Here is a 25,250-nt window from a genome sequence, read left to right on the forward strand (position 1 = left end):
TTGATTGCTCTCAGTCCACCAGGTTTCTGTGATGCCTATTATATCACTATCCTCCTTTATCACGAGGCACTCTAGTTCACCCAGCTTATTATTTAGACTTCTAGCATTTGTGTACAAGCACTTTAAAAACTTGTCCCTGTTTATTTGTCTGCCCTTTTCTGATGTGTCAGATTCTTTTTTATGTGACTGTTTATCATCTGATCCGGCCCTTACATTATCTTCTTCTGTCCTCTGTTCCTGACTATAACCTGGAGATTCCTTATCATCAGACTCTCCCCTAAGAGAAGTCTGTGTCTGATCCACATGCTCCTCTGCAGCAGTCGGCTTTCCTCCACCTCCTAGTTTAAAAACTGCTCTACAATCTTTTGAATGTTTAGTGCCAGCAGTCTGGTTCCACTTTGGTTTAGGTGGAGCCCATCTCTCCTGTATAGGCTCCCCCCATCCCAAAAGTTTCCCCAGTTCCTAATGAACATAAACCCCTCCTCTCTACCCCATCATCTCATCCATGCATTGAGACTCTGAAGTTCTGCCTGCCTACCTGGCCCTGCGCGTGGAACTGGGAGCATTTCTGAGATGCCACCATGGAAGTCCTGGATTTCAGTCTCTTCCCTAGCAGCCTAAATTTGGCTTCCAGGACATCTCTCCTACCCTTCCCTATGTCATTGGTACCTACATGTACCACAACCACCAGCTCCTCCCCAGCACTACACATAAGTCTGTCTAGATGTCTCGAGAGATCTGCAACCTTTGCACCAGGCAGGCAAGTCACCATACGGTTCTCCCGGTCATCACAAACCCAGCTATCTATGTTTCTAATGATCGAATCTCCCATTACTAACACCTGCCTTTTCCTAGCAACTGGAGTTCCCTCCCCCAGAGAGGTAACCTCAGTGCGAGCGGCAACCCCAGCACCATCTGGAAGGAGGGTCCCAACTATGGGAAGGTTTCCCTCTGCTCCCATTGACTGCTCCGCTTCCCTGGGCCTTTCTTCCTCCTCAACAGCACAGAGGCTGTCTGAGCGGAGGTGGGACAATTCTACAGTGTCCTGGAAAGCCTCGTCAACATACCTCTCTGCCTCTCTTAGCTCCTCCAGTTCGCCACCCTGGCCTCCAAAGTCCGTACGTGGTCTCTGAGGGCCAGGAGCTCCTTGCACCGACTGCACACATACACAACCTGCCCACAAGGCAGGTAATCATACATGCTACACTCAGTGCAATAAACTGGATAGCCCCCACTCTGCTGCTGGGCTTCTGCCTGCATTGTCTCCTAGTTAATGAAAGGGTGGTTTAAAGAAAGGGGTTTTGGAATATGGGTTGGATTATAGGTTTTACGGGGACTACAGGGGAACAGGTAGGACCGACAAGGGACCCCCCCCTCGCTTTCCACTCCTCTTCCAAACTTCCTTGCAAAACTCCCTGTTAGCAGCCCCTGGTCGCTTGTGCGCGGATTTATAAAGCTCTGGCCTGAGTTAATGCCCCGCCCACTGATTAAGGCTCAGCCAATTACCAGAGGCTTTGAGCTTTCAAACTTCCCTTTTTCAGCTATTGGCTTCAACTGCCAGCCACGGCACACGGTCCTTCAAACAAACAAACAAACAGACTCGGGGGGAAAGGGGAGTAGGCTGCCCTGACTGCTAGCACTATGGCACTTGGCATTCCCTTCTCGAGGAGCCCCGGGTCCTTGTGCTGGGGCGGTTCCATTCGGAGCCACAGGTCAAGGCAGTCTCTGTCCAGGAGCTGCCGTCAGATCTCTCCTGAGCTGGGCTCGTGGGCAGGTAGGATAGGCGAGAATGCGAGTTTCCAGCCTGCCCTATGTCACATGCTCACTGCCTCAGAAAGGGTCCTTGCCATGCACACTGTGTGTCGCTTGCACTCCCGAGCAAAGTCATGGGCATGGACTGAGCTGGAGCCAGGAGACATTCACTACAGACTTTGCAGGCAAGTCATGCCTGCTAGGACTGAAGGAATATGGATCAGTAGGGACAGCTGATGACCCCTGTGCCAATGCAAGACTCTCTCTGCAGTTTGCCCCAGCAAGGCCCTGTGGTGTCTTTGTGCAGGCACTGCTGACACAGCTGTGGGCCAGTCGGGGACACAGCTCCTGGCTTGCCATGTTCACTCTTTCACTTGTATGCTAATAGGATTGATTTTTATTCATTTACTGTTTAGCTGGATCAGTTTCTGGGTCCTTGGAATGTTTTCCAAGCCTCCCCGTGTCCTTGGATTCACTGCACCTGCTGTGTGATAGTCCTGAGCACTGGGGAAAGGTGCAATGTGGAAAAGACCCTGCTCCACGGAACAGGACCCTTCACTGGCAGGGCAAGGAGCCCCCAGCACGCTGCTCCCCAGCCTCAGCTGTGCCCTGGTGGGACTCTCTTCTGGAGCTTAGTCTCCAGCGCTCAGTCACTTCCTGCCCTCTCTCTGCCGATACTGCTAATGAGGGGCCACTTAATGCCGTTTGTGATGTGCCACCTGCCTTCTGGGTCATCCTGTGCACACTCCCCCTCACCAAAATCACAAGTAGCCACCAGATGGCAGCACTAGTCCGTCACTGCTGACCTGGGGTCAGATTTCAAGTGGTTCTCAAACCATGGTGGGACCCTGTCTTAGTGGGGTCACCACGGCCGGTGTTAGACTTGCTGAGGTCTGGGGCAAAGCTGAAGCCCAAGGGCTTCAGCTCTGGTTGCAGGGCTCAGGTTACAGGCCCCCTGCCTGGGACTAAAGCCCTTGGGCTTCGGCTTTGGACACCCCACCTTGGGTGGTGGGGCTCAGGCTGTGGCTTTGGAGCTCAGGCGGGCTCAGGCTTGGTCCTCCCTCCCAGGGTCATGTAGTAATTGTTGTCAGAAGGGAGTCATGGGGCTGTGAAGTTTGAGAACCCCTAGATTAGGCCTAGCAATGGAATATTCCCTCCGCAAGGCCCCCCGCCAGCCTGGGACTAGATTGGAACTAGTGTCCCCTAGAGGGGAAAGGCCTCCTAGCCACCTCTTCACACCCACTGGCCAGTGTCTCCTGGTGACTGGCGAGGCCTCATTTTCATGGTGTTTCCCCATTGAGCTGGATGAAATGTGGGGTACAGGGGCTGGGAAGGGGCTTCAAGCCCTGCAGCATCATGGGCAGCTCTCATGCTTGGGTACGGTGGGCACCAGCAGCCAAGAAGAGCAGAAGGTAAAGGGGGTTCACGTTCATGCACATAGCGGTTGGAATGAAAGTGGGTCTGAGGACAGATGGGTCGGTTTCCACTGGCAGGGAACCTTCCTTTTGAGCGTTTGCAGCGTGAGCCCGTCCCTGGGTCACAAACTGCCATGACTCTGTCCCCACCCCTCACGTGGCTCCGTTGCCCCTGCCCGGTGGAGCTGTGTTGCCTGCACTGGGTTGTTGTGTTTGTGGCTATACCTAGTGGCAGAGGCCTCTTGCAGAGAACGTTTCTCTGCCTCTGCCTCGGAGATGGGGCTGCCGAGTGCTTGCTGGGTAGGGGTGGCAGGTTCCAGACATTGTCAAGTGTCAGTTAAATGAACCAAATGGGACCCACATCACCACTGATGCGTTAGAGCGTTTCACAGGGGCGGGGGCGGGTGGGTTGCCTGGGCAAGATTGCAAAGCCTTGGAGCCAGGCTGTTGCTCAGTGGTGGGGGCAGGTTGAACAGGAGCACAGGACACATTCTCATTCCCCCACATCAGACAAGCTGTGTAGAACCCGGGGACACGTTCTCTCGGCTGGGAGAGAGCAGACTGGGTCCGCGGCCCGGTGCCAAGGGGAGGGATGGTCATCAGAACTTAGGCTGGTGTGAGTGAGGGCTGAGCCATTCCTGGGGGGAGATGTGCTTAACGCCTGTGGGGCAGGCACACTGGGCAGCGCTCGCTCTGTGTCCGTTGTCCCTGGGTACCCATCACTGGCACTGGCACGTCTAGTTCTGGTTTCTCAGGAGATGGTGTGGGGCAGGGCGTGGGACTGGCAGCTCCCTGTCCCGCTCTGCCATTGGGAAGAGGGGAGGATGAAAGCACAGTCTGGCCATGGATGGGCTGCTCTGTGCCAGCAGCAGGGAAGGTGACTCTCTCAAGCACTCCCTCGTGAGCACCTCCCAAGGAAACCCAGGTGCTGCTTAGGGTCCCCTGAGGATCATCCTCTGGGTGCAGTCAGCTGCAGTTTCCAAGGATCACACCCTGCCCAGCTGCCATGGCTAGTTCAGCTGGGGGTGTGGTTTTAATGTCAATGACTTGCTGAACTAACCATAAACTGTGGCTTTAAAAAGCTCTGTAGATGTCACTCTGTGGCGGTGCTGGCCCTACAAGTGGTGAGTGAAGTCCTCTGTTCGAGCTGCTGTCCTACAAGTGGAAAGCTCTGTAGCACATTAGCCACGTCCCAAGCCATCTAGTGCCCGTAAGCGCTAATGCTACACCTCGGAACACGGGGCTGCTGCCTGGGGCTTGTGACAGTTCTTGGGGTACCGAGGATTGTGAGTCGCCTTGTTCCTCACTGCCTCTAGTGAGGGGTCGCCGTGATGGGTCCCCAGGGTGAAACCTGGGCTGTAGAACTGCTGAGCCCTCCACACCCACCAGCCTGGGCTGTCCCTCACGCTGATGCTGCATCACGCAACAAACCTCTGGCAGGCCCTGCACGTTCACAGCCAGCCACAGGCAGGGACATGGATGACGTCCCAGCCACTCAGGGATAAGGCTGCGATTTAGTCACAGGTGTTCTTAGTAAAAGTCATGGACAGGTCGCGGACAGTAAACAAAAATTGACAGCTGTGACCTGTCCATGACTTGTACTGTATGTCCCTAACTAAAACTTGGGCTGGGGGTGTCTGGGGACCCCTGCTGGTGTTGGGGGGCCAGGCGGTGGCATGTGGCCTGGGACCCTCTCTGATGTGGGGGGAGGGGAGTTGGGGGGCTGGCAGGCTCCCTACCTGACTCTGCAGGGCTCCCTGGAAGTGGCTGGCATGTCCCTGAAGCTCCTAGGAGGACGGAAGGCCAGGGGGCTCCGCACGCTGCCCCCGCCATGAGCACTGGCTCTCAGCTCCCATTGGCCAGAAACTGCAGCCAATGGGAGCTGCAGGGGTGAGCAGGCAGAGCCCCCTGCCCCTTCTGCCTGGGAGCTCCTTACACACCTATCTATAATGTGTAAGCACAAAACCACTGTGATCCTGGGGGTATTCAGTTTGAGAGACGTACACTGGAAGTCTTATGCAGCCAGGACAAAAACACCCTGGGAATTTTTAAACATTGTAGATGACAATTTCCTAACTGAAAAAGTGTTGCAGCCAATGTGGGGGAATTTGTTATTAGACCTTGTCCTAGCAGATAAAGAAGAACTGATTGCAAAACTTAATGGTAACTTAGGTACAAGTGCCCATGACTTGATCACATTTATAATGTCTAAGCAGAATAAAGTCCAGACCAGTAATAGATATACTTGGTGCTTTAATAGGGCCAGTTTCACAACGATGAAACAATTATGAGCCAGATCAGCTGGGAGGAAGAATTTAATCAGAAAAATGTGAATAATAATTGGGAATAGTTTAAGAACATCTTACTAGATGCCCAAAAACCCACAGCCCTACAATTGAGGAAGAAGACCTGTGCTGCTTAAAAAACCAACCTGGGTTAGAGGGGAAGAGAAGGCAGCTTAGATAGATAGATAGATAGAAAGAAAGGGGAAGTTGATAGTAAAGAATATTAACCAGAAGTTAGGCATTGTACAAAATTGATAAGGGAAGCCAAAGGACACAAGGTGAACTCTATGGCCAGCAGAATTAAGGATAATGAGAGGGAGTTTTTACAAATATATTGGGGGGGCAGGAATGTTATTGGTCTGTAGATGGACGACTAGATGGGACTTGTAGAATTAGCAATAATAATGTGGAAAAAACAGAAGTGTTCAATAAATATTTCTGTTCAATATTTGAGGAAGAACAGACGATGCAGTCTCATCATATGGTGATAACACTCTTTCCATTCCATTAGTCTCACTAGCAGATGTTAAACCGAAGCTACTAAAGTTAAACATTTTAAAATCAGCATATCCAGATAACTGGTATGCAAGAGATTTAAAAGAGCTGGTTGTGGAGCTCACTGGACTGTTAATGCTGATTTTCAATAAGTCTTGGAGCACTGGGGAAATTCCAGAAGAGTGGAACAAAGCTAATGTGCCATTTTTAAAAAGTAACTGGGTTGACCCAGGTAAATTATAAGCCTGTCAGCTTGACACTGATCACAGACAAGATAGTGGCACGGCTGCTACTGGAGTCAGTTAATAAAGAACTAATGGAGGCTAATGGAATTATCTTGGGCTTTTGGAAGGTAGATCCTGTCAAACTAACTTGATTTTTTTTATGAGATTACAAGTTTGGCTGATAAAGGTAATAGTGGGAATATAATGTACTTAGGCGTCTGTAAGGCATTTGACTTCGATACCGTAAGACATTTTGATTAAAAACCTAGGGCAATATAAAATTAATTATGTCAGACATTAAATGGATTAAAACCCAGCAGTTCTTCAAGAGCGTCCCTGTGGGTGCTGCGCTGTGCCCTGCGCCTCTGAGCAGAGGGTCTTGGCAGCAGCTCTTGTTCAGCCTGCACACGTGCCCCACACCCGCACTAAGGCTATATGGGGCTGCATGGGCGAATTGCCCTCAGTTCCTTCTCCGTAGCCTTCAGCCTGCACGTGCCCCACACCCGCACTAAGGCTATATGGGGCTGCATGGGCGAATTGCCCTCAGTTCCTTCTCCGTCGCCTTCAGCCTGCAGTGGGACCCACTGCGGTGCCTGTTCTCTGCTAGTATGCAGGAGTTAGTTAGCAGAGAGTGTTTGTACTTGTTGGATCAGCCGTTCCCTTTTCTTTCATTCGTTCTTTCACTCGCTGGAATACTAAAGGTGACTCTCTTATCATGTGGCTATTCCAGTCAGCGATGGGCATTCCCACTGCCTGTGCTGTTTGGATGATACCAATATCCCTAGTAAGTGCAAGATACTCACTTTCTTCAAGGGTAGACAACTCCCCTCCCCCCCAAAAAAACCAGGGAGATCAAATTTAAGCTGCTGCTGATGGAGCAAGCCCTTTAGCCTCGTCCATATTGATATCTTGGTCATTGGATGCCGCTAGAGAAATAGGTGGTACTGTGGCATCAAGTACATCTATGGTACTGAAGACCTCAGCAAAGGTAGTTCCATTACCCACCTCTGAGCACAAGGAGATGAGCAAATCTCCAAGAAAATCTTTAGGGTCAGAAGGGAGCCGTGTTAGTCTGGATCTGTAAAAGCAGCAAAGAGTCCTGTGGCACCTTATAGACTAACGGACGTATTGGAGCATGAGCTTTCGTGGGTCACCTGCATCTGACGAAGTGGGTATTCACCCACGAAAGCTCATGCTCCAAAACGTCTGTTAGTCTATAAGGTACCACAGGACTCTGCTGCTTTTACAAGAATAACTTTGTCACTGACACCCGAGAAGAGTATGGAGCCCTCAAGTGATGCTGGTACTGCAAAGGCGAAGAGGAGTCCGTCATCTGAGACAGACATAGTCCCAATCTCTGGTACACATTGTGACCCTGGCAGAACACGTCATGCCAGAGTGTATTCAGGCCCATTCACCTGGGTATTAGTAGAGATCAAAGTGATTGTCGAAGGTAGAAAAGTGTATTTGATATTTAAACTCCATGAAAATTACTGGGATGTTACCTGCATTGTTTGCACTGATCTATCTCCTGGTGTAATATCATAGCAACATTTACCGTGTGTGCACCCCTGTAATAATCAGCCCATCAGGAAGCCTTGTGGGATGCTCGTGAAGGACTTTAACAGACAAGTGCTAATTTCAGAGCAAGTGGCCACTGTGTGTGATGACCAGAGGTCAGTGACTCAAAGTGCGTTTCTCACGCACCACCGTCAAAGGAAAAGCCTACGTAAGTGGTGACTCTGTCAGCTTGTTGTCTGCGAGAAGAAGCTGTAAGTGTAGAGTTAAGGAAAGATCCTGCATCTCTGGCCTGGTTGGACTCTTACAGAGCAGGGTACCAGATGCACAGCGGAGATCCCCAGAGACAATCTGGGCACCCTGAAAAGACTTTTGGGAAACTGGCAGTTCATTACATCACTGCCACCATTTGCAATTACAAACCACGACTCATCCGTACGTATATTTTACCTGCTTTAAACTCTCAGTAACTCTCACTTTCTTTTCTTAGCTAATAACCCTTCTGTTAGTTTGCTATAGAAGTGGTTGCCAGGATTGGCTTTAGTGTACACTCTAGGCTGCCATCTGATCTGGGGTAAGTGACAGTCTCTCAGGGCTGGGAGTACCCTGATGTGTGATTTTTGGTATAAGTGACTATTATCACTTAGTGCGGGTTCTTTGGGTGGAAGAGAGACTGGGAGTCTGAGGGGACTGTCTGTGACTCCAGGGGAGGACTGGTACAGAGATCCAAGAGTTCCAGTTTGTCACTGGCTTGGTGAAATCTAATTACAGACCACACCACCACCTGAGGGTGTCTGCCCTGTTTTTTGACAGTCTGCCCTGAGGTCGGCACTCACAGTGGTGAGCCGCTCCAGACAGTGGGACACCGATACCCAGAGCAGCAGAGACATAGCGGTGATGAGTTCTTAGCCTAATGATGTACAACATTTGTAACCGGTAACAGGAAAATCAGCAGTACCAAAGACCACTGAGGCACCTACAGTGCCGAGGGAATCAAAGCGACTCACTCCCAGGTCAAGCACTCAGTACCAGCTGCATTGGTACCAAAGCTGCCCTCCACAGAGTCCTGCTTGATCCTCTGTTTGACACCATCGGTGCCGCAAGAATTTAGGTACCCTAAGGACCTGATAGCATCTTTGGAGTCAGAGTTTCCTGTTAATGAGTGCTGGAGGGTTGTCAGCATTCAGATTCTCTCAGTAACTGGCCCACCAGTATCCTGGAATACCATGTTTGCCCTTGGCTGTCTTGCAAATGGAACAGCTATCTCCCCCTAGGAATATGTGGAAAAGCACTCTTCGTACTCTTAAGTTACATCCATGTTTCCTTTGTCTATTCCAGGACACACAGCTCTCCATCTTAAACTGATGTACTACAGCAAGACAGATGCCAAAGGGCACCTACTTGGCAGGGACACACATGGCTGCCTCCCCCTGTGCCATTTGGGCCCATCAGTAGCCTTGCTCTGACCGTTCTGCTGTCAACCTTTTGCATAGAATCATGGAATATTACGGTTGGAAGGGACCTCAGGAGGTCATCTAGTCCAACCACCTGCTCAAAGCAGGAACAATCCCTAGATTTTTACCCCAGTTCCCCGAATGGCCCCCTCAAGGATTTAACTCACAACCCTGGGTTTAGCAGGCCAATGCTCAAACCACTGAGTTATCCCTCCCCCAAGTCATTGCACCACCAGAGGGAACAGAGAAGGGCCCACTCACCTCAACCGCCTCTACTACCATCTATCTGAGAGAAAGAGACCATGGAGGAGCAAGAGGTCAGGGCAGATAAGGAGATGACACCTCTTATTAATATTTCTTCCTCATCACCTGATAAAGCTGTGATGCCTCGGTTACCTTCTATGGCGGATGACTTTAGACAATTTCATGAACTGATGGGATGAATTGTTGATGCAATGCATATTCCCTTAGAGAAGTTTCAGAAGTCCCACCATAAACTTCTAGATGTATTACATACTTCAGCATCGATGAAGATTGTCATTCTGGTCAATGAAGCTCTCAAGGAGCCTGGTAAAACTGTTTGGCAAACCCCAGCTACTGCACTACCTACACACAAGAGGGTGGATAAAAAGTATTACATCCCTGCCAGGGAAGTAGACATTTCTATTTTCCCACCCAGCTCCGAAATCCTTGGTTTTGGAGGCTGTTAATGAGCAGGGCAGACAGCATAGCAAAGGACCAAAAGAGGTTCAGGTCCATGACATAGCAAAGGACCAAAAGAGATTCATGTTTGGCCAGGAGTGCCTGATGGTTTGCTAAAGTGTGGCTGAAGAGCCACACTTTAGTTCGGTAAAAGCAGCAAAAAGTCCTGTGGCACCTTATAGACTAACAGACGTTTTGGAGCATGAGCTTTCGTGGGTGAATACCCACTTCGTCAGATGCATGGGTCAGATGCATGCATCTGACGAAGTGGGTATTCACCCACGAAAGCTCATGCTCCAAAACGTCTGTTAGTCTATAAGGTGCCACAGGACTCTCTGCTGCTTTTACAGATCCAGACTAACACGGCTACCCCTCTGATACTTTAGTTCAGAACAGCAAACCATCAGGCACTCCTGGCCAAACATGATTATCTAAACAACAACAAATTTAATTCCTTTATTGAGCACCTGCTAGTGGAACATCATGACTGATTTAAAGCAGTTATACAACAGGATTAGCTTCTGGCAAGATTATCACTCCAGGCCTCATTGGATGCTGCAAATATGGTCGCTCGATTGATATCCACTGCAGTGGTCAGGGTTGAGCATCTTGGCTGCAGCGGTCCTGCTTCGCAAGAGAAGTTCGAAGCCCTGTTGAAGACCTCCCCTTTGGTGGTCCCAAGCTCTTTGCAGACTCCATGGATACATTTCTCCACACACTAAAGGATTCGAGGGCCATGCTGCAATCTTTAGGGATTATAGTCCTGTAAATAAGAGGAGATTTAGCGAGTCTCAAACGGCACACAGAGCATGCCTTTGAATACCTTGTTAATTGAATTGTCTCGTTAGGCTGACCCCCGACTTGGTAAGGCAACTCCCATCTTTTCATGTACTATATATATATATATATATATACCTGCTACTATGTTTTCCACTCCATGCAGCTGACGAACTGGGTTCTAGCCCACGGAAGCTTATGCCCAAATAAATGTGTTAGTCTCTAAGGTACCACAAGGACTCCTTGTTGTTTTTGCTGATACAGACTAACACGGCTGCCCCTCTGAGTTCTGATGGATTGTTCCAGCGTGTCTACCACTCAGTTAGCAGAGGTTTACAGCTGCAACTTAATATCCCCCCCACTTCAGATGGCCCCTTTCAGGCTATGTGGGAAAGTATAACATTGGACAGTTGGGCTTTGGAAGCGGTAACATCTGGTTAAACTATCCATTTCCCCTCCCCCTCCCTCTTCAGGGCCCTTCTCATGATCAATTGCTGGCAGAAGAGATTGCCTTATTTCTGTGTTTCTGAGGCATGAACCAGTTCCTGTACAGCACAGGGGACAGGGATTGTATTAAAAGTACCTCCTGATTCCCAAGAAGTATGGAGGATAGAGACCAGTTTTAGACTTCAGGTCTCTAAACAGATATGTAAAACAGCAGAAATTTATGATGGTGACCCTTGCACCCATAATTCCCTTGTTAGAATTAGGAGATTGATTCATGACTGTCGACCTACAAGATGCATATTTTCATATCACTGTTCCTTCCTCACACAAGAGATGTCTTTGATTTCTAATCAACAAGCACTAGTAATACTGGGTGCTTCCTTTCGGCCTGTCTTCTGCCCCAAGAATATGTTCAAAGATTCTGGCAGTTTTTGATGCCCACCTACATTGTTTGGGGATAGTAGTTTTCCTGTATCTGGATGATTGGCTGATCAGAGCAGGTCATATCAGGGAGTGTTGGCAGTAGTAAAAATGACGTGTTCTCTGTTTGGCAGCCTGGGCCTCCAAAAGAATCTTGAAAAATCCATTTTGAGTCCAACACAGAGTCTGGACTACATAGGAGCTTCCCTGGATGCAGTGGCAGGCAGAGTGTACCTTCCTCGCAGGTAGATGGAAGGTACCTGTAGTTCCTCCTGAAGGAGATTCCTCCTGAATCTCATCTCAAAGATTCAGGGTCGTTCTCAAATAACAGTAAGAGATTGTCTTCAACCGCTGCAGCAAACGGCGGAACCTCCAGGCTAGGAATATGACGTGGAAGGCTCAGGAGTTTAGTTACCATTTGTAATTTAGAGAGAAATGTCTGCTGAGGTCACCTGCCAGGTTGTTCTGAATACCTAGGAGGGATGAAGCTGAGATGACTATCTGGTTGGCTGTGTGTCACTTCAGCAGAGAGAGATGGGGAACGTACTGCTCCCTGGTGGATGACGTACTGCATGCATGCCACATTGTCTGTCATTATCTTTGTTAACTTGGACCTGATCGGTGGTAGAATGTGTAAGCAAGCATTTTTGACAGCTCCCAGTTCCAGAACATTGATGGGAAGAAGCTGCTCCTGTAGTGACCATTTGCCCTGAACCTTATGAGATCCCAAATGTGCCCCCAACCCAGACATGAAGCGTCCAACTTTATGACTCTGGTAGGGGGATTCTGGAAGAACGGAACACATTGCACATGTTTTTGTTGGATCTTCTACCACTTGAATGATTGTATAACCCACTGGGGAATGACGGTAACCTGGCCTTGACTGTGCTTTCTTGGTTTATAAACAGTTTGCAGCCATCCCTGTAGACCTCAAAAGACATTGCCTGGTGCATTATACTACAAAGATGGAAGCTGTGAGAGCAATACAGTGGTGCCCGGACAATCCAGGAAGTTTTTGGAAAGTGTAGGGGACAATTTCCTGGTGCAAGTGCTGGAGGAACCAGCTAGGGTGACCAGACATCCCGATAAAATGGGACTGTCCCGATTTTTAGGTGTTTGTCCTGCGTCCCGATCGATGTTCGGTCGGGACGCAATTTGTCCCGATATTTCGCTCTCCTGGTTTTTGTTTTGTTGTTTTGTTCCACCAGCGGGACTCTGCATATTTCCCCCCCCTCCTCTCTCTTTATGCCAGCGAGACTCCGGGACTCCGATTTTGTTGGTTTTTTTTTTTTTTACTCCACCGGAGGGACTCCCTGCCCATGTGTCCTGATATTTTCTTCATCCCATCTGGTCACCCTAGAACCAGCTAGGGGCAGAGCTGTACTTGACCTGATGCTCACAAACAGGGAAGAATTAGTAGGGGAAGCAAAAGTGGATGGGAACCTGGGAGGCAGTGCCATGAGATGGTCAAGTTCAGGATCCTGACACAAGGAAGAAATGAGAGCAGCAGAATACTGACCCTGGACTTCAGAAAAGCAGACTTTAACTCCCTCAGGGAGCTGATGAACAGGATCCCCTGGGAGAATAACATGAGGGGGAAAAGAGTCCAGGAGAGCTGGCTGTATTTTAAAGAATCCTTATTGAGGTTGCAGGAACAAACCATCGTGATGTGTAGAAAGAACATTTAAATATGGCAGGCCACCAGCTTGGCTTAACAGTGAAATCCTTGCTGATCTTAAAAACAAAAAAGAAGCTTACAAAAAGTGGAAGATTGGACAAATGACCAGGGAGGAATATAAAAATATTGCTCAGGAATGCAGGAGTGAAATCAGGAAGGCCAAATCATACTTGGAGTTGCAGCTAACAAGAGATGTGAAGGGTAACAAGAAGGGTTTCTTCAGGTATGTTAGCAACAAGAAGAAAGTCAAGGAAACTATGGGCCCCTTACTGAATGTGGGAGGCAACCTAGTGACGGAGGATGTGGAAGAAGCGAATGTACTCAATGCTTTTTTTACCTCTGTCTTCACAAACAAGGTCAGCTCCCAGACTGCTGCACTGGGCAGCACAGCATGGGGAGAAGGTGACCAGCCCTCTGTGGAGAAAGAAGGGGTTCAGGACTATTTAGAAAAGCTGGACGAGCACAAGTCCATGGGGCCGGATGTGCTGCATCTGAGAGTGCTACAGGAGTTGGCGGATGTGATTGCAGAGCCATTGGCCATTATCTTTGAAAACTCATGGCTATCCGGGGAGGTCCCGGATGGCTGGAAAAAGGGTAATGTAGTGCCCATCTTTAAAAAAGGGAAGGAGGAGGAGCCAGGGAACTACAGGCCAGTCAGCCTCACCTCAGTCCCTGGAAAAATCATGGAGCAGGTCCTCAAGGAATCAATTCGGAAGCACTTAGAGGAGAGGAAAGTGATCAGGAACAGTCAGCATGGATTCACCAAAGACAAGTCATGACTGACTAACCTAACTGCCTTCTATGAGGAGATAACTGGGTCTGTGGATGAGGGGAAAGCAGTGGGTGCGTTATTCCTTGACTTTAGCAAAGCTTTTGATACGATCTCCCCCAGTATTCTTGCCAGTAAGTTAAAGAAGTATGGGCTGGATGAATGGACTATAAGGTGGATAGAAAGCTGGCTAGATCGTCGGGCTCAACGGATAGTGATCAACGGCTCGATGCCTAGTTGGCAGCCAGTTTCAAGTGGAGTGCCCTAGGAGTCGGTCCTAGGGCCAGTTTTGTTCAACATCTTTATCAATGATCTGGATGATTGGATTTATTGCACCTTCAGCCAGTTTGCAGATGACACTAAACTGGGAAGAGTGGTAGATACGCTGGAGGGTAGGGATAGGATACAGAGGGACCTAAACAAATTGGAGGATTGGGCCAAAAGAAACCTGATGAGGTTCAACAAGGACAAGTGCAGAGTCCTGCACTTAGGACAGAAAAATCCCATGCACTGCTACAGACTAGGGACCAAATGGCTAGGCAGCAGTTCTGCAGGAAAGGACGTAGGGGTTACAGTGGACAGGAAGCTGGATATGAGTCAAGTGGGCCCTTGTTGCCAAGAAGGCTAACGGCATTTTGGGCTGTATAAGTAGGGGCATTGCCAGCAGATCGAGGGATGTGATCATTCCCCTCTATTCGACATTGGTGAGGCCTCATCTGGAGTAATGTGTCCAGTTTTGGGCCCCACACTACAAGAAGGATGTGGCAACAAAAATGATTAGGGGGCTGGGGCACATGGCTTATGAGGAGAGGCTGAGGGAACTGGGATTGTTTAGTCTGCAGAAGAGAAGAGTGAGGGGGGATTTGATAGCAGCCTTCAACTACCTGAAAGGGGGTTCCAGAGAGGATAGAGCTTGGCTGTTCTCAGTGGTGACAGATGACAGAACAAGGAGCAATGGTCTCAAGTTGCAGTGGGGGAGGTCTAGGTTGGATATTAGGAAACACTATTTCACTAGGAGGGTGGTGAAGCACTGGAATGGGTTACCTAGGGAGGTGGCAGAATCTCCTTCCTTAGAGATTTTTAAGGTCAGTCTTGACAAAGCCCTGGCTGGGATGATTTCGCTGGGGATTGGTCTTGCTTCCTAACTGTCAGAGTGGTTAAGCACCGGAATAAATTGCCTAGGGAGGTTGTGGAATCCCCATCATTGGAGGTTTTTAAGAGCAGGGTTGGACAAACACCTGTCAGGGATGGTCTAGATCAGAGGTAGGCAACCTATGGCACACGTACCAAAGGAGACACGCAAGCTGATTTTCAGTGGCACTCACAATGCTGGGTCCTGGACACCTGTCCAGGGGGCTCTGCATTTTAATTTAATTTTAAATGAAGCTTCCTTAACATTTTAAAAACCTTATTTACTTTACATACAACAATAGTTTAGTTATGTATTCTAGACTTCTAGAAAGAGACCTTCTAATAACGTTAAAATGTATGACTGGCACACAAAACCTTGAATTAGAGTGAATAAATGAAGACTCGGCACACCACTTCTGAAAGGTTGCCGACCCCTGATCTAGATAATACCTAGTCCTGCTATAAGTGCAGGGGACCGGACTAGATGACCTCTCGAGGTCCCTTCCAGTCCTACGATTCTATGGGTGGGCTGAGGCCGTGGGTCAGGCCAAGAGACCCCAGTGAGTAATCGCTCGATTCGCTGCACCCCAAGGCCTGGGTCACTCAGCATCTGTCCTGTTGACTCCCCGGGTCTGTCTCTCCTCAGAGTCACTACGTGGCCTGCATGGCAGCCATCCTGAACCAGATGGACAAGGCCCATTACAGTTCCTACATCCAGGCCTTTTCAGCCCGGACCGACCTGGTGGTGAGTCGCCCGCTCAGCCTGTGCTCTCCAGGGCCCAGCCTGGCAGCTCTTGGGGCTGTCGCTCGTCGTGGTGCTGGCGTATCACCCACCCCCAGGCCAGACAGCCCCTGCCCCCATCCTGTCCCAGACACTCCCCAGCTGCTCCGCATCCATTCTGCATGGCCCAGGCCGGTCCCTTCCCATGGGCTGCGGGCAGGGGTTTCCCACACCCAGCCGAGCAGTGCCCAACTGGCAGGCCACGCCCAAGCACTGGCCAGGCTCACTGGCTGTGATGCCTCGCCTTGGTGCATCTATGGGAGGGTGCCGCCTAGGGCCCGGGGTGAGGGGGCGAAAGCCAGCAGCTCCCAGAGCGTCACCAGCTGGCATCAACTTGGGCATTAGCTCCAGGAGCAGCTCTGCAGCAGAGGGGATGGGATGGGGTGAGGGGCTGCGGAGTCAAGGTGGGAGCAGGATTGAAGGGAGGAGACTGCGACAGACACCCCAGGGAGAAAGGGGGGCTCAGGGGCTGGTGTTGGGTGGGTCAGTAGGGGCGGGACATGGGCCTGGCCAGACCCGAGCCTGAGTCACAAAGCTGAATAGATGGGGGCGGGGGCGGGGGCTGGTGCTTTTCTGTGCTCGCCTGCCTCCTCGATAGTGCCCCCCAGTGCCAGCCCCCCCAGACGTTGCTAGGAGATGGTGGCGGAGTTCGGGGTCCTGTGGGGTGGGATCTGTAGGCTGCACAGTAGTAAGAGGCTTGGCAGTGGCAGTGCTGTTCCCCAGCCTACCACCAGCCCCTCCCCCACAGCACCCCAGAGCCAGCTCCTCAGTACCCCATCCCCTACGCCACCCCACCTCCAGCTCCTCAGCCCCCCCTTGGCACTCCACCTCCAGCTCCTCAGCACCCCCTCCTCCACGGCACTTCAGAACCAGCTCCTCAGTACCCCATCCCCTACGGCACTCCACCTCCAGCTCCTCGGCACCCCTTCCCTCACGGCAGCCCCACTGCCAGCTCCTCAGAACCCCTCCCCCACAGTACCCCACCTCCAGATCCTCAGTATCCCCTCCCCCACAACACCCCAGCGCCAGCTCCTCAGCACCCCCTCCTCCACGGCACCTCAGAACCAGCTCCTCAGCACCCCTTCCCCCACAGCACCCCAGAACCAGCTCCTTGGCACCCCCTCCCTCATGGCACCCCAGAACCAGCTCCTTGGCACCCCCTCCCTCACAGCACCCTCACTGCCAGCTCCTCAGAACCCTTCCCTGACAGTACCCCACCTCCAGCTCCTCAGCACCCCCTCCTCCATGGCACCCCAGAACCAGCTCCTTGGCACCCCCTCCCTCACAACACCCTCACTGCCAGCTCCTCAGAACCCCCCCCACAGTACTCCACCTCCAGATCCTCAGTATCCCCTCCTCCACAGCACCCCATCTCCAGCTCCTCAGCACCCCCTTGGCACCCCATCTCCAGCTCCTCAGCACCCCCTTGGCACCCCATCTCCAGCTCCTCAGCACCCCCTCCCCACAGCAACCCAGAGCGAGCTCCTCAAAAACCTTCCCCCACGGCACCCCCACTGCCAGCTCTGTGTCCTTGGCATCCCCCAGCCCGAGCGCCTCTGCTGCTGTTCTCCGTGGGCAGAGGGAAGAGACCTGCCCACTCGCCCCTTGCTGCCTCTGAGGGACCAAGTGGGACAAGCTTGTACCCAGTGTAGGAGGGCGGGGGGGATGCTGTGCCCTTTCCACCCCCACCCCTTGTGGTGCCCTGCCAAGGGGGCAGCTGGCCTGATCCTGTGCTGCTGGCTGGGGAGGGCTGAGCTGAGCTCATTGCCTGGCAGCCCCAAAACCAGGAGTCATGTCTGCGTCCCTGCCTCCAGACAGCGGGTGAGGAGGGCCAGTGTCCCCTGAGCCTGGGCCAGTCTCTTGCCCTTGGGCTCGCACTGTGGCCCTTGGAGTGAGCCAGGAGCCAGTGCCACCAGACTCAGAGGCCGTGGTGGTGACGCCAGCTAGAGACAGGCTGGTGCATGGGGGAGGAGCTGCCGCAGCCCGGTCCCAGGCCAGGGAGGAGACACTTTGCTCTTTGGGCCCTATGAGAGCCCTGAAGAGATGGGCAAACCCTTCCTTCACCAGCCGGGTGCCCCATCCTCTCGCCTCTTCCCCAGCCCATCAGCCTCACCTCCATCCTCAGCCAGCTTGCCCTGCCCGGGCTGGGCACCCTCGCCCCCAGGGCACACAGGCGACTGCAGCACCCTGGGTCCTAACAGGGCCTCCTTGCTTGGCAGGACTTTCTCATGGAGACCTTCATCCTGTTCAAGGACCTGATCGGCAAGACGGTGTATCCCTCCGACTGGATGGTGATGAACATGGTGCAGAACCGGTGAGCAGGCCCGGCCCCAGGGCTGGGCTGGTGGGAAGGAACGTGCGGCGACTGGACCTGGCTGTGGGGCTCCTCTCCCACAAGCGCCCAGAGCTGGGGAGAAGCGTGAGCTGTCCAGGGCACATGCCCCGACAGCCAGGCCAGGGGGATCTCCCAGCTCCAGCTCAGGGGTGGCAGGGGGAAGGTGCTGGGCGGTGAGATGCGCTGGGGGCTGTGTGGGTTAGGGAGGCACTGATGGCCGTGAGTGTTTGTGGGAGGTGGGGCACCAAGGAGATGTTTAGCCAGGAGCTGGGCTGGGGGTGTCATGGCAATGAAGTAAAAATCTTAAATGAATCCACGTTTCATAGAATCTCTATGGATAGTGATTTCATGCTCTAATAAGAATATAACATTAGGGATCTATTATCGATCACCTGACCAGGACAGTGATAGTGATGGTGAAATGCTAAGGGAAATTAGAGAGGCTATCAAAAAAAAGAACTCAAGAATAGTGGGGGATTTCAGTTATCCCCATATTGACTGGGTACCTGTCACCTCAGGATGAAATGCAGACACAAAATTTATCGATGCTTTAAATGACTGCTTCATGGAGCAGCTGGTACGGGAACCCACAAGGGGAGAGGCAACTCTAGATTTAATCCTGAGTGGAGCGCAGGAGCTGGTCCAAGAGGTAACTATAACAGGACTGCTTGGAAATAGTGACCATAATATAACAACATTTAACATTCTTGTGGTGGGAAGAACGTCTCAAAGGTCCAACACTGTGGCACTTAATTTCAGAAAGGGGAACTATGCAAAAATGAGGAGGTTAGTTAAACAGAAATTAAAAGGTACAGTGACTAAAGTGAAATCCCTGCAAGCTGCATGGGCGCTTTTTAAAGACACCATAATAGAGGCCCAACTTCAATGTATACCCCAAATTAAAAAACACAGTAAAAGAATTTAAAAAATAGCCACCGTGGCTTAACAACCATGTAAAAGAAGCAGTGAGAGAGAAAAAGGCATCTTTTAAAGTCAAATCCTAGTGAGGTAAATAGAAAGGAGCTTAAACACTGCCAAATTAAGTGCAAGAATGTAATAAGAAAAGCCAGAGAGGAGTTTGAAGAACGGCTAGCCAAAAACTCCAAAGGTAATATGTTTTTCAAGTACATCAGAAGCAGGAAGCCTGCTAAACAACCAGTGGGGCCCCTTGATGATCGAGATACATAAAGCGCTTAAAGACGATAAAGTCATTGCAGAGAAACTAAATGGATTCTTTGCTTCAGTCTTCACGGCTGAGGATGTTAGGGAGATTCCCAAACCTGAGCTGGCTTTTGTAGGTGACAAATCTGAGGAATTGTCACAGATTGAAGTATCACTGGAAGAAGTTTTGGAATTAATTGATAAACTCAACATTAACAAGTCAATATTTAAAAAGGGCTCTAGAGGTGATCCCGGCAATTACAGACCGGTAAGTCTAACGTCAGTACCAGGCAAATTAGTCGAAACAACAGTTAAGAATAAAATTGTCAGACACATAGAAGAAGATAAACTGTTGAGCAATAGTCAACATGTTTTCTGTAAAGGGAAATTGTGTCTTACTAATCTATTAGAGTTCTTTGAAGGGGTCAAACAACATGTGGACAAGGAGGATCTGGTGGACATAGGGTACGTCCACACTACAGGATTATTCCTATTTTACAGAAACTGGTTTTTAAAACAGATTGTATAAAGTCGAGTGCACGCGGCAACAGTAAGCACATTAATTCGGCGATGTGTGTCCATGTATCGACGCTAGTGTTGATTTCTGGAGCGTTGCACTGTGGGTAGCGATCCCATAGCTATCACATAGTTCCCGCAGTCTCCCCCACCCCTTGGAATTCTGGGTTGAGATCCTAGTGCCTGATGGGGCAAAAAACATTGTCGTGGGTGGTTCTGGGTACAGCCTCACCCCTCCCTCTGTGAAAGCAGCAGACAACCATTTTGCGCCTTTTTTCCTGGATGAACTGTGCAAACGCCATAGCACAGCAAGCATGGAACCTGCTCAGCTCAAGACAGCAATCATGGACGTTGTAAACACCTCGCACATTCTCATGCAGTCTGTGCTGAACCAGGACCTGCAAAACCAGGCGAGGAGGTGGCGGCTATGGCAGCGCGGCGACGTGAGTGATGAGGACATGGACACAGAATTCTCTCAAACCGCGGGCCCCTGCGCTTTGGAGATCCTGCTGGTAATGGGGCAGGTTCTAGCCATTGAATGCCGATTTTGGGTCCATGAAACAAGCAGAGACTGGTGGGACCGCATAGTTTTGCAGGTTTGGGATGATTCCCAGTGGCTGCAAAACTTTCACATGCGTAAGGGCACTTTCATGGAGCTTTGTGACTTGCTTTCCCCTGCCCTGAAACGCCAGAATACCAAGATGAGAGCAGCCCTCACAGTTGAGAAGCGAGTGGCAATAGTCCTCTGGAAGCCTGCAACGCCAGACAGATACCGGTCAGTCAGGAATCAATTTGGAGTGGGAAAATCTACTGTGGAGGCTGCTGTGATGCAAGTAGCCAAAGCAATCATTAAGCTGCTGCTACGAAAGGTTGTGACTCTGAGAAACGTGCAGGTCATAGTGGATGGCTTTGCTGCAATGGGATTCCCTAACTGTGAGCAGGTGATAGATGGAACCCGTATCCCTATCTTGGCACCAGAGCATCAGGGCACCCAGTACATAAACCGCAAGGGGTACTTTTCAATGGTGCTGCAAGCCCTGGTGGATCACAAGAGACGTTTCACCAACATCCACGTGGAATGGCTGGGAAGGGTTCATGACACTCGCATCTTCAGGAACACTGCTCTGTTTAAACGGCTGCAGCAAGGGAATTACTTCCCAGACCAGAAAATAACAGTTGGGGATGTTGAAATGCCCGTAGTTATCCTGGGTGACCCAGCCTACCCCTTGATGCCATGGCTCATGAAGCCATACACAGGCAGCCTGGACAGTAGTCAGGAGTTGTTCAACTACAGGCTGAGCAAGTGCAGGATGGTGGTAGATGTGCATTTAGCCGTTTAAAGGCTCGCTGGCGCACATTACTGACTCGCTCAGATCTCAGCCAAACCAATGTCCCCATTGTTATTGCTGCTTGCTGTGTGCTCCACAATCTCTGTGAGAGTAAGGGGGAGACCTTTATGGCGGGGTGGGAGGCTGAGGCAAATCACCTGGCCGCTGATTATGCACAGCCAGACACAAGGGCTATTAGAAGAGCTCACCAGTAAGCGGTGCGCATCAGAGAAGCTTTGAAAATGAGTTTCATCACGGGCCAGGGTACAGTCTGGCTGCTGTGTTTGTTTCCCCTTGATAAACCCCCCCGTTGATTGACTCATTCCCTGTAAGCAACCCACCTTCCCGCTTCGATTACAGCTTGATTTCTAAGGAAATAAAGTCACTATTGTTTAAAAATCATGTATTCTTTATTAATTCATTATAAAAAGAGGGAGAGGACTGACAAGGTAGCCCGGGTGTGGTTTGGGAGGAGGATAGGAGGGAAGGAAAAGGCCACTAAAAAAATTTCAAAGTAATGACACCTTTTGGTTGGGCTGTCCACGGGGGTGGACTGGGCGGGTGCACGAAGCCTTCCCTCACGCGTTCTTACATGTCTGGGTGAGGAGGATATGGAACATGGTGAGTGGTGAGGGTGGTTACACAGGGGCTGCAGCGGCACTCTGTGACCCTGCTGCTGTTCCTGAAGGTCCACCAGACGTCGGAGGATGTCAGTTTGATCACGCAGCAGCCCCAGCGTTGCATCCCACCACCGCTTATCTTCCTGCCTACACCTCTGATCTTCCTGCCACCATCTCTCATCTTGAGCGTCCCTCCTGTCTTCACGTTCACTAGCATCTTTCCTGTAATTTGATATCACGTCCTTCCACTCATTCAGATGAGCTTTTTCATTGCGGGTCACTTCCATGATTTCCGAGAACATTTCGTCTCACGTCTTTTTTTTCCACCGCCTTATCTGAGATAGCCTTCGGGATGGAGTAGGGAGACTTGAAAAAATTGCAGCTGCATGAGGGAGGTAAAAAAGGGAGAGAAGTATTTAAAAAGATACATTTTACAGAACAATGGTTATACTCTTTCACAGTGAACAACACTATTCACCTTACATAGCACATGTGATTTCACTACAAGGTTGCATTTTGCATCTTAATATTGAGTGCCTGCGGCTCTGGTGTTAGAAATTTCACAGACGCAGGTCTGGACAGCAGAATTCAGCTTGCATGCGGCCATGGTAAGCCATTGTCTTTCGGCTTCTGCAGCCTTCATATACACAGTGCCCTCCTTTCCTAAATACCAAGCAAAGCCCATTCAGTGCTGCTTCTTTCCTGTTAACATGCAGCAGCAGAAACCACCCTCCATCCAATTCTCTGGGATGATCGCTTTACCCCTCTCCCCACTGCGTGGCTGGTATCATGGAAGATCACTGCTAATCACCCCCCTTTCCCCCCCACTGTGTGGCTGGTAGCAGGAAAGATCCCTGCTAGCCAAACGCGAAAAAGCTCAGCGCCAATCACCTCCTCCGGCCCTGCTTGGCTACGTGCAAGGAAGGATTTCTTTTAAGCAACAGGCAAACAGGCCAGTAGGAATGGTCATGTCTGTCCCCTTAATTGAATTCCTGAATTTCAACTAGGTTACCATGAACGATATCACTCTCCTGAGGATAACACAGCGAGATAAAGAACGGATGTTGCTTGAATGCCAGCAATCACCGGGACCATACACAGCTAGGCTTTGTCATGCAATGATACCAGATTGCTTGCTACATGCATGGCATGGTCAAGTGTCCTACCATGGAGTACAGAATAAGGCTGCCCTGCCCAGAAACCTTCTGCAAAGGCTTTTGGAGTACCTCCAGGAGAGCTTCATGGAGATGTCCTTGGAGGATTTCCGCTCCATCCCCAGATATGTTAACAGACTAACGGGTCTGTAGAAGGGTGGGACTGGGGCTCAACCCTCCCTGAGGGCGGAGGGGAGCCACACCAGCTCACCACATTTTGTCGGCCCGGGTCCTGCCCTTTGCTTCCAGGCTGAGAGACAATGCTCAGTCACTTGGGGGTTCAGGCCTTCTGCGGCAAGGTGGAGCAACCACACACAGTTAGCTGGGAGCTCAAGCCCTCTGCTGCAGGGCTGAGCAACAATACACAGTCAATTCGGGGCTCAGGCCCTCCGCTGCAGGGCTGGGCAACAACACACAGTTAGTTGGGGGCCCAGCCCTAGGTTTGGGCGGGGCACCAAATGCAGTGGCAAAGCTCAGGCCCTTTTGGCTCAGGGCTGAGCAAACAAGCAGTCTAGAAGCCCAGGCCCTGGGGCAGGGCGGGGCAACAAGCAGTTCAGGTGTATAAAGCCCAGACCCTGGCTCAGGGCAGGGCAGCAAGCGACTCAGGGCTCAGGCCCTTCAGGAGGGACTGAGCAAACAACCAGTCTGAATGGCCTCCTCAGGCCAGGGGGAGCGGAAGTCTGCCACGCCTGGAAGGGTGGCAGGGGGAACGCAGGCCCTCGCACTCCACTGCGTCCCAGCCCGGGGCCCTAGTAGCAGCTAACACCACTGACGGTCAGTGGGGATCCTGACCACAACACACTGACATAGGCTCAGGTGAATCTGTAGCCTGACTGGGTCAGCTGCCCCCGGGCCACTTCCAATCTCCCCCTCACTGGGTGCCAGCCATCCGCCGGCGCCATCCGGTGGGTCCCAGAGCATGGGCTCCCCAGGATACCGGGCGTCGGGAACTCCAGGCCACTCCTCTGTGTACCGGGTGTGGGGGAGCTCAGGCAGCTCATCTAGATGCCGGGCGTCAGAAGCTCAGGCAGCTCCTCCGGGTACCGGGCATGGGGCAGGGCAGGCCAGCGCTCCTCCGGGTACCGGGCACGGCAGGCCAGCGCTCCTCCGGGTACCGGGCACGGCAGGCCAGCGCTCCTCCGGGTACCGGGCACGGGGCAGGGCAGGCCAGCGCTCCTCCGGGTACCGGGCACGGGGCGGGGCAGGCCAGCGCTCCTCCGGGCACCGGGCACGGGGCGGGGCAGGCCAGCGCTCCTCCGGGCACCGGGCACGGGGCGGGGCAGGCCAGCGCTCCTCCGGGCACCGAGCACGGGGCGGGGCAGGCCAGCGCTCCTCCGGGCACCGAGCACGGGGCGGGGCAGGCCAGCGCTCCTCCGGGCACCGAGCACGGGGCGGGGCAGGCCAGCGCTCCTCCGGGCACCGAGCACGGGGCGGGACAGGCCAGCGCTCCTCCGGGTACCGAGCACGGCAGGCCAGCGCTCCTCTGGGTACCGGGCACGGGGCGGGGCAGGCCAGCGCTCCTCCGGGTACCGGGCACGGCAGGCCAGCGCTCCTCCGGGTACCGGGGACGGGGCGGGGCAGGCCAGCGCTCCTCCGGGTACCGGGGACGGGGCGGGGCAGGCCAGCGCTCCTCCGGGTACCGGGGACGGGGCGGGGCAGGCCAGCGCTCCTCCGGGTACCGGGCACGGGGCGGGGCAGGCCAGCGCTCCTCCGGGTACCGGGCACGGGGCGGGGCAGGCCAGCGCTCCTCCGGGCACCGGGCACGGGGCGGGGCAGGCCAGCGCTCCTCCGGGCACCGGGCACGGGGCAGGAAAGGCCAGCGCTCCTCCGGGTACCGAGCACGGGGCAGGAAAGGCCAGCGCTCCTCCGGGTACCGAGCACGGGGTAGGGCAGCGCTCCTCCGGGTACCGGGCACGGGGCAGGGCAGGCCAGCGCTCCTCCGGGTACCGAGCACGGGGCAGGACAGGCCAGCGCTCCTCCGGGTACCGAGCACGGGGCGGGACAGGCCAGCGCTCCTCCGGGTACCGGGCACGGGGCGGGGCAGGCCAGCGCTCCTCCGGGTACCGGGCACGGGGCGGGGCAGGCCAGCGCTCCTCCGGGTACCGGGCACGGGGCGGGGCAGGCCAGCGCTCCTCCGGGTACCGAGCACGGGGCGGGACAGGCCAGCGCTCCTCCGGGCACCGGGCACGGGGCGGGAAAGGCCAGCGCTCCTCCGGGTACCGAGCACGGGGTAGGGCAGCGCTCCTCCGGGTACCGGGCACGGGGCAGGGCAGGCCAGCGCTCCTCCG

General features: G+C 52.5%; 1 protein-coding gene across 2 annotated transcripts in view; it reads left to right on the top strand.

Annotated features, from left to right (window-relative positions):
* LOC127047633 (dedicator of cytokinesis protein 2-like) overlaps nucleotides 1–25,250 on the top strand; it is a 408,420-nt gene that overhangs the window by 282,929 nt on the left and 100,241 nt on the right. For both annotated transcript variants that reach the window (XM_050946070.1, XM_050946071.1), the window contains exons 29-30: nucleotides 15,714–15,812; nucleotides 18,068–18,162. In XM_050946070.1, the coding sequence (XP_050802027.1) occupies nucleotides 15,714–15,812; nucleotides 18,068–18,162 (194 nt within the window). The remainder of the gene's footprint in view (nucleotides 1–15,713; nucleotides 15,813–18,067; nucleotides 18,163–25,250) is intronic.

Source organism: Gopherus flavomarginatus, chromosome 3 (assembly GCF_025201925.1).
Source record: "Gopherus flavomarginatus isolate rGopFla2 chromosome 3, rGopFla2.mat.asm, whole genome shotgun sequence".
NCBI classification, from domain to species: domain Eukaryota; kingdom Metazoa; phylum Chordata; order Testudines; family Testudinidae; genus Gopherus; species Gopherus flavomarginatus.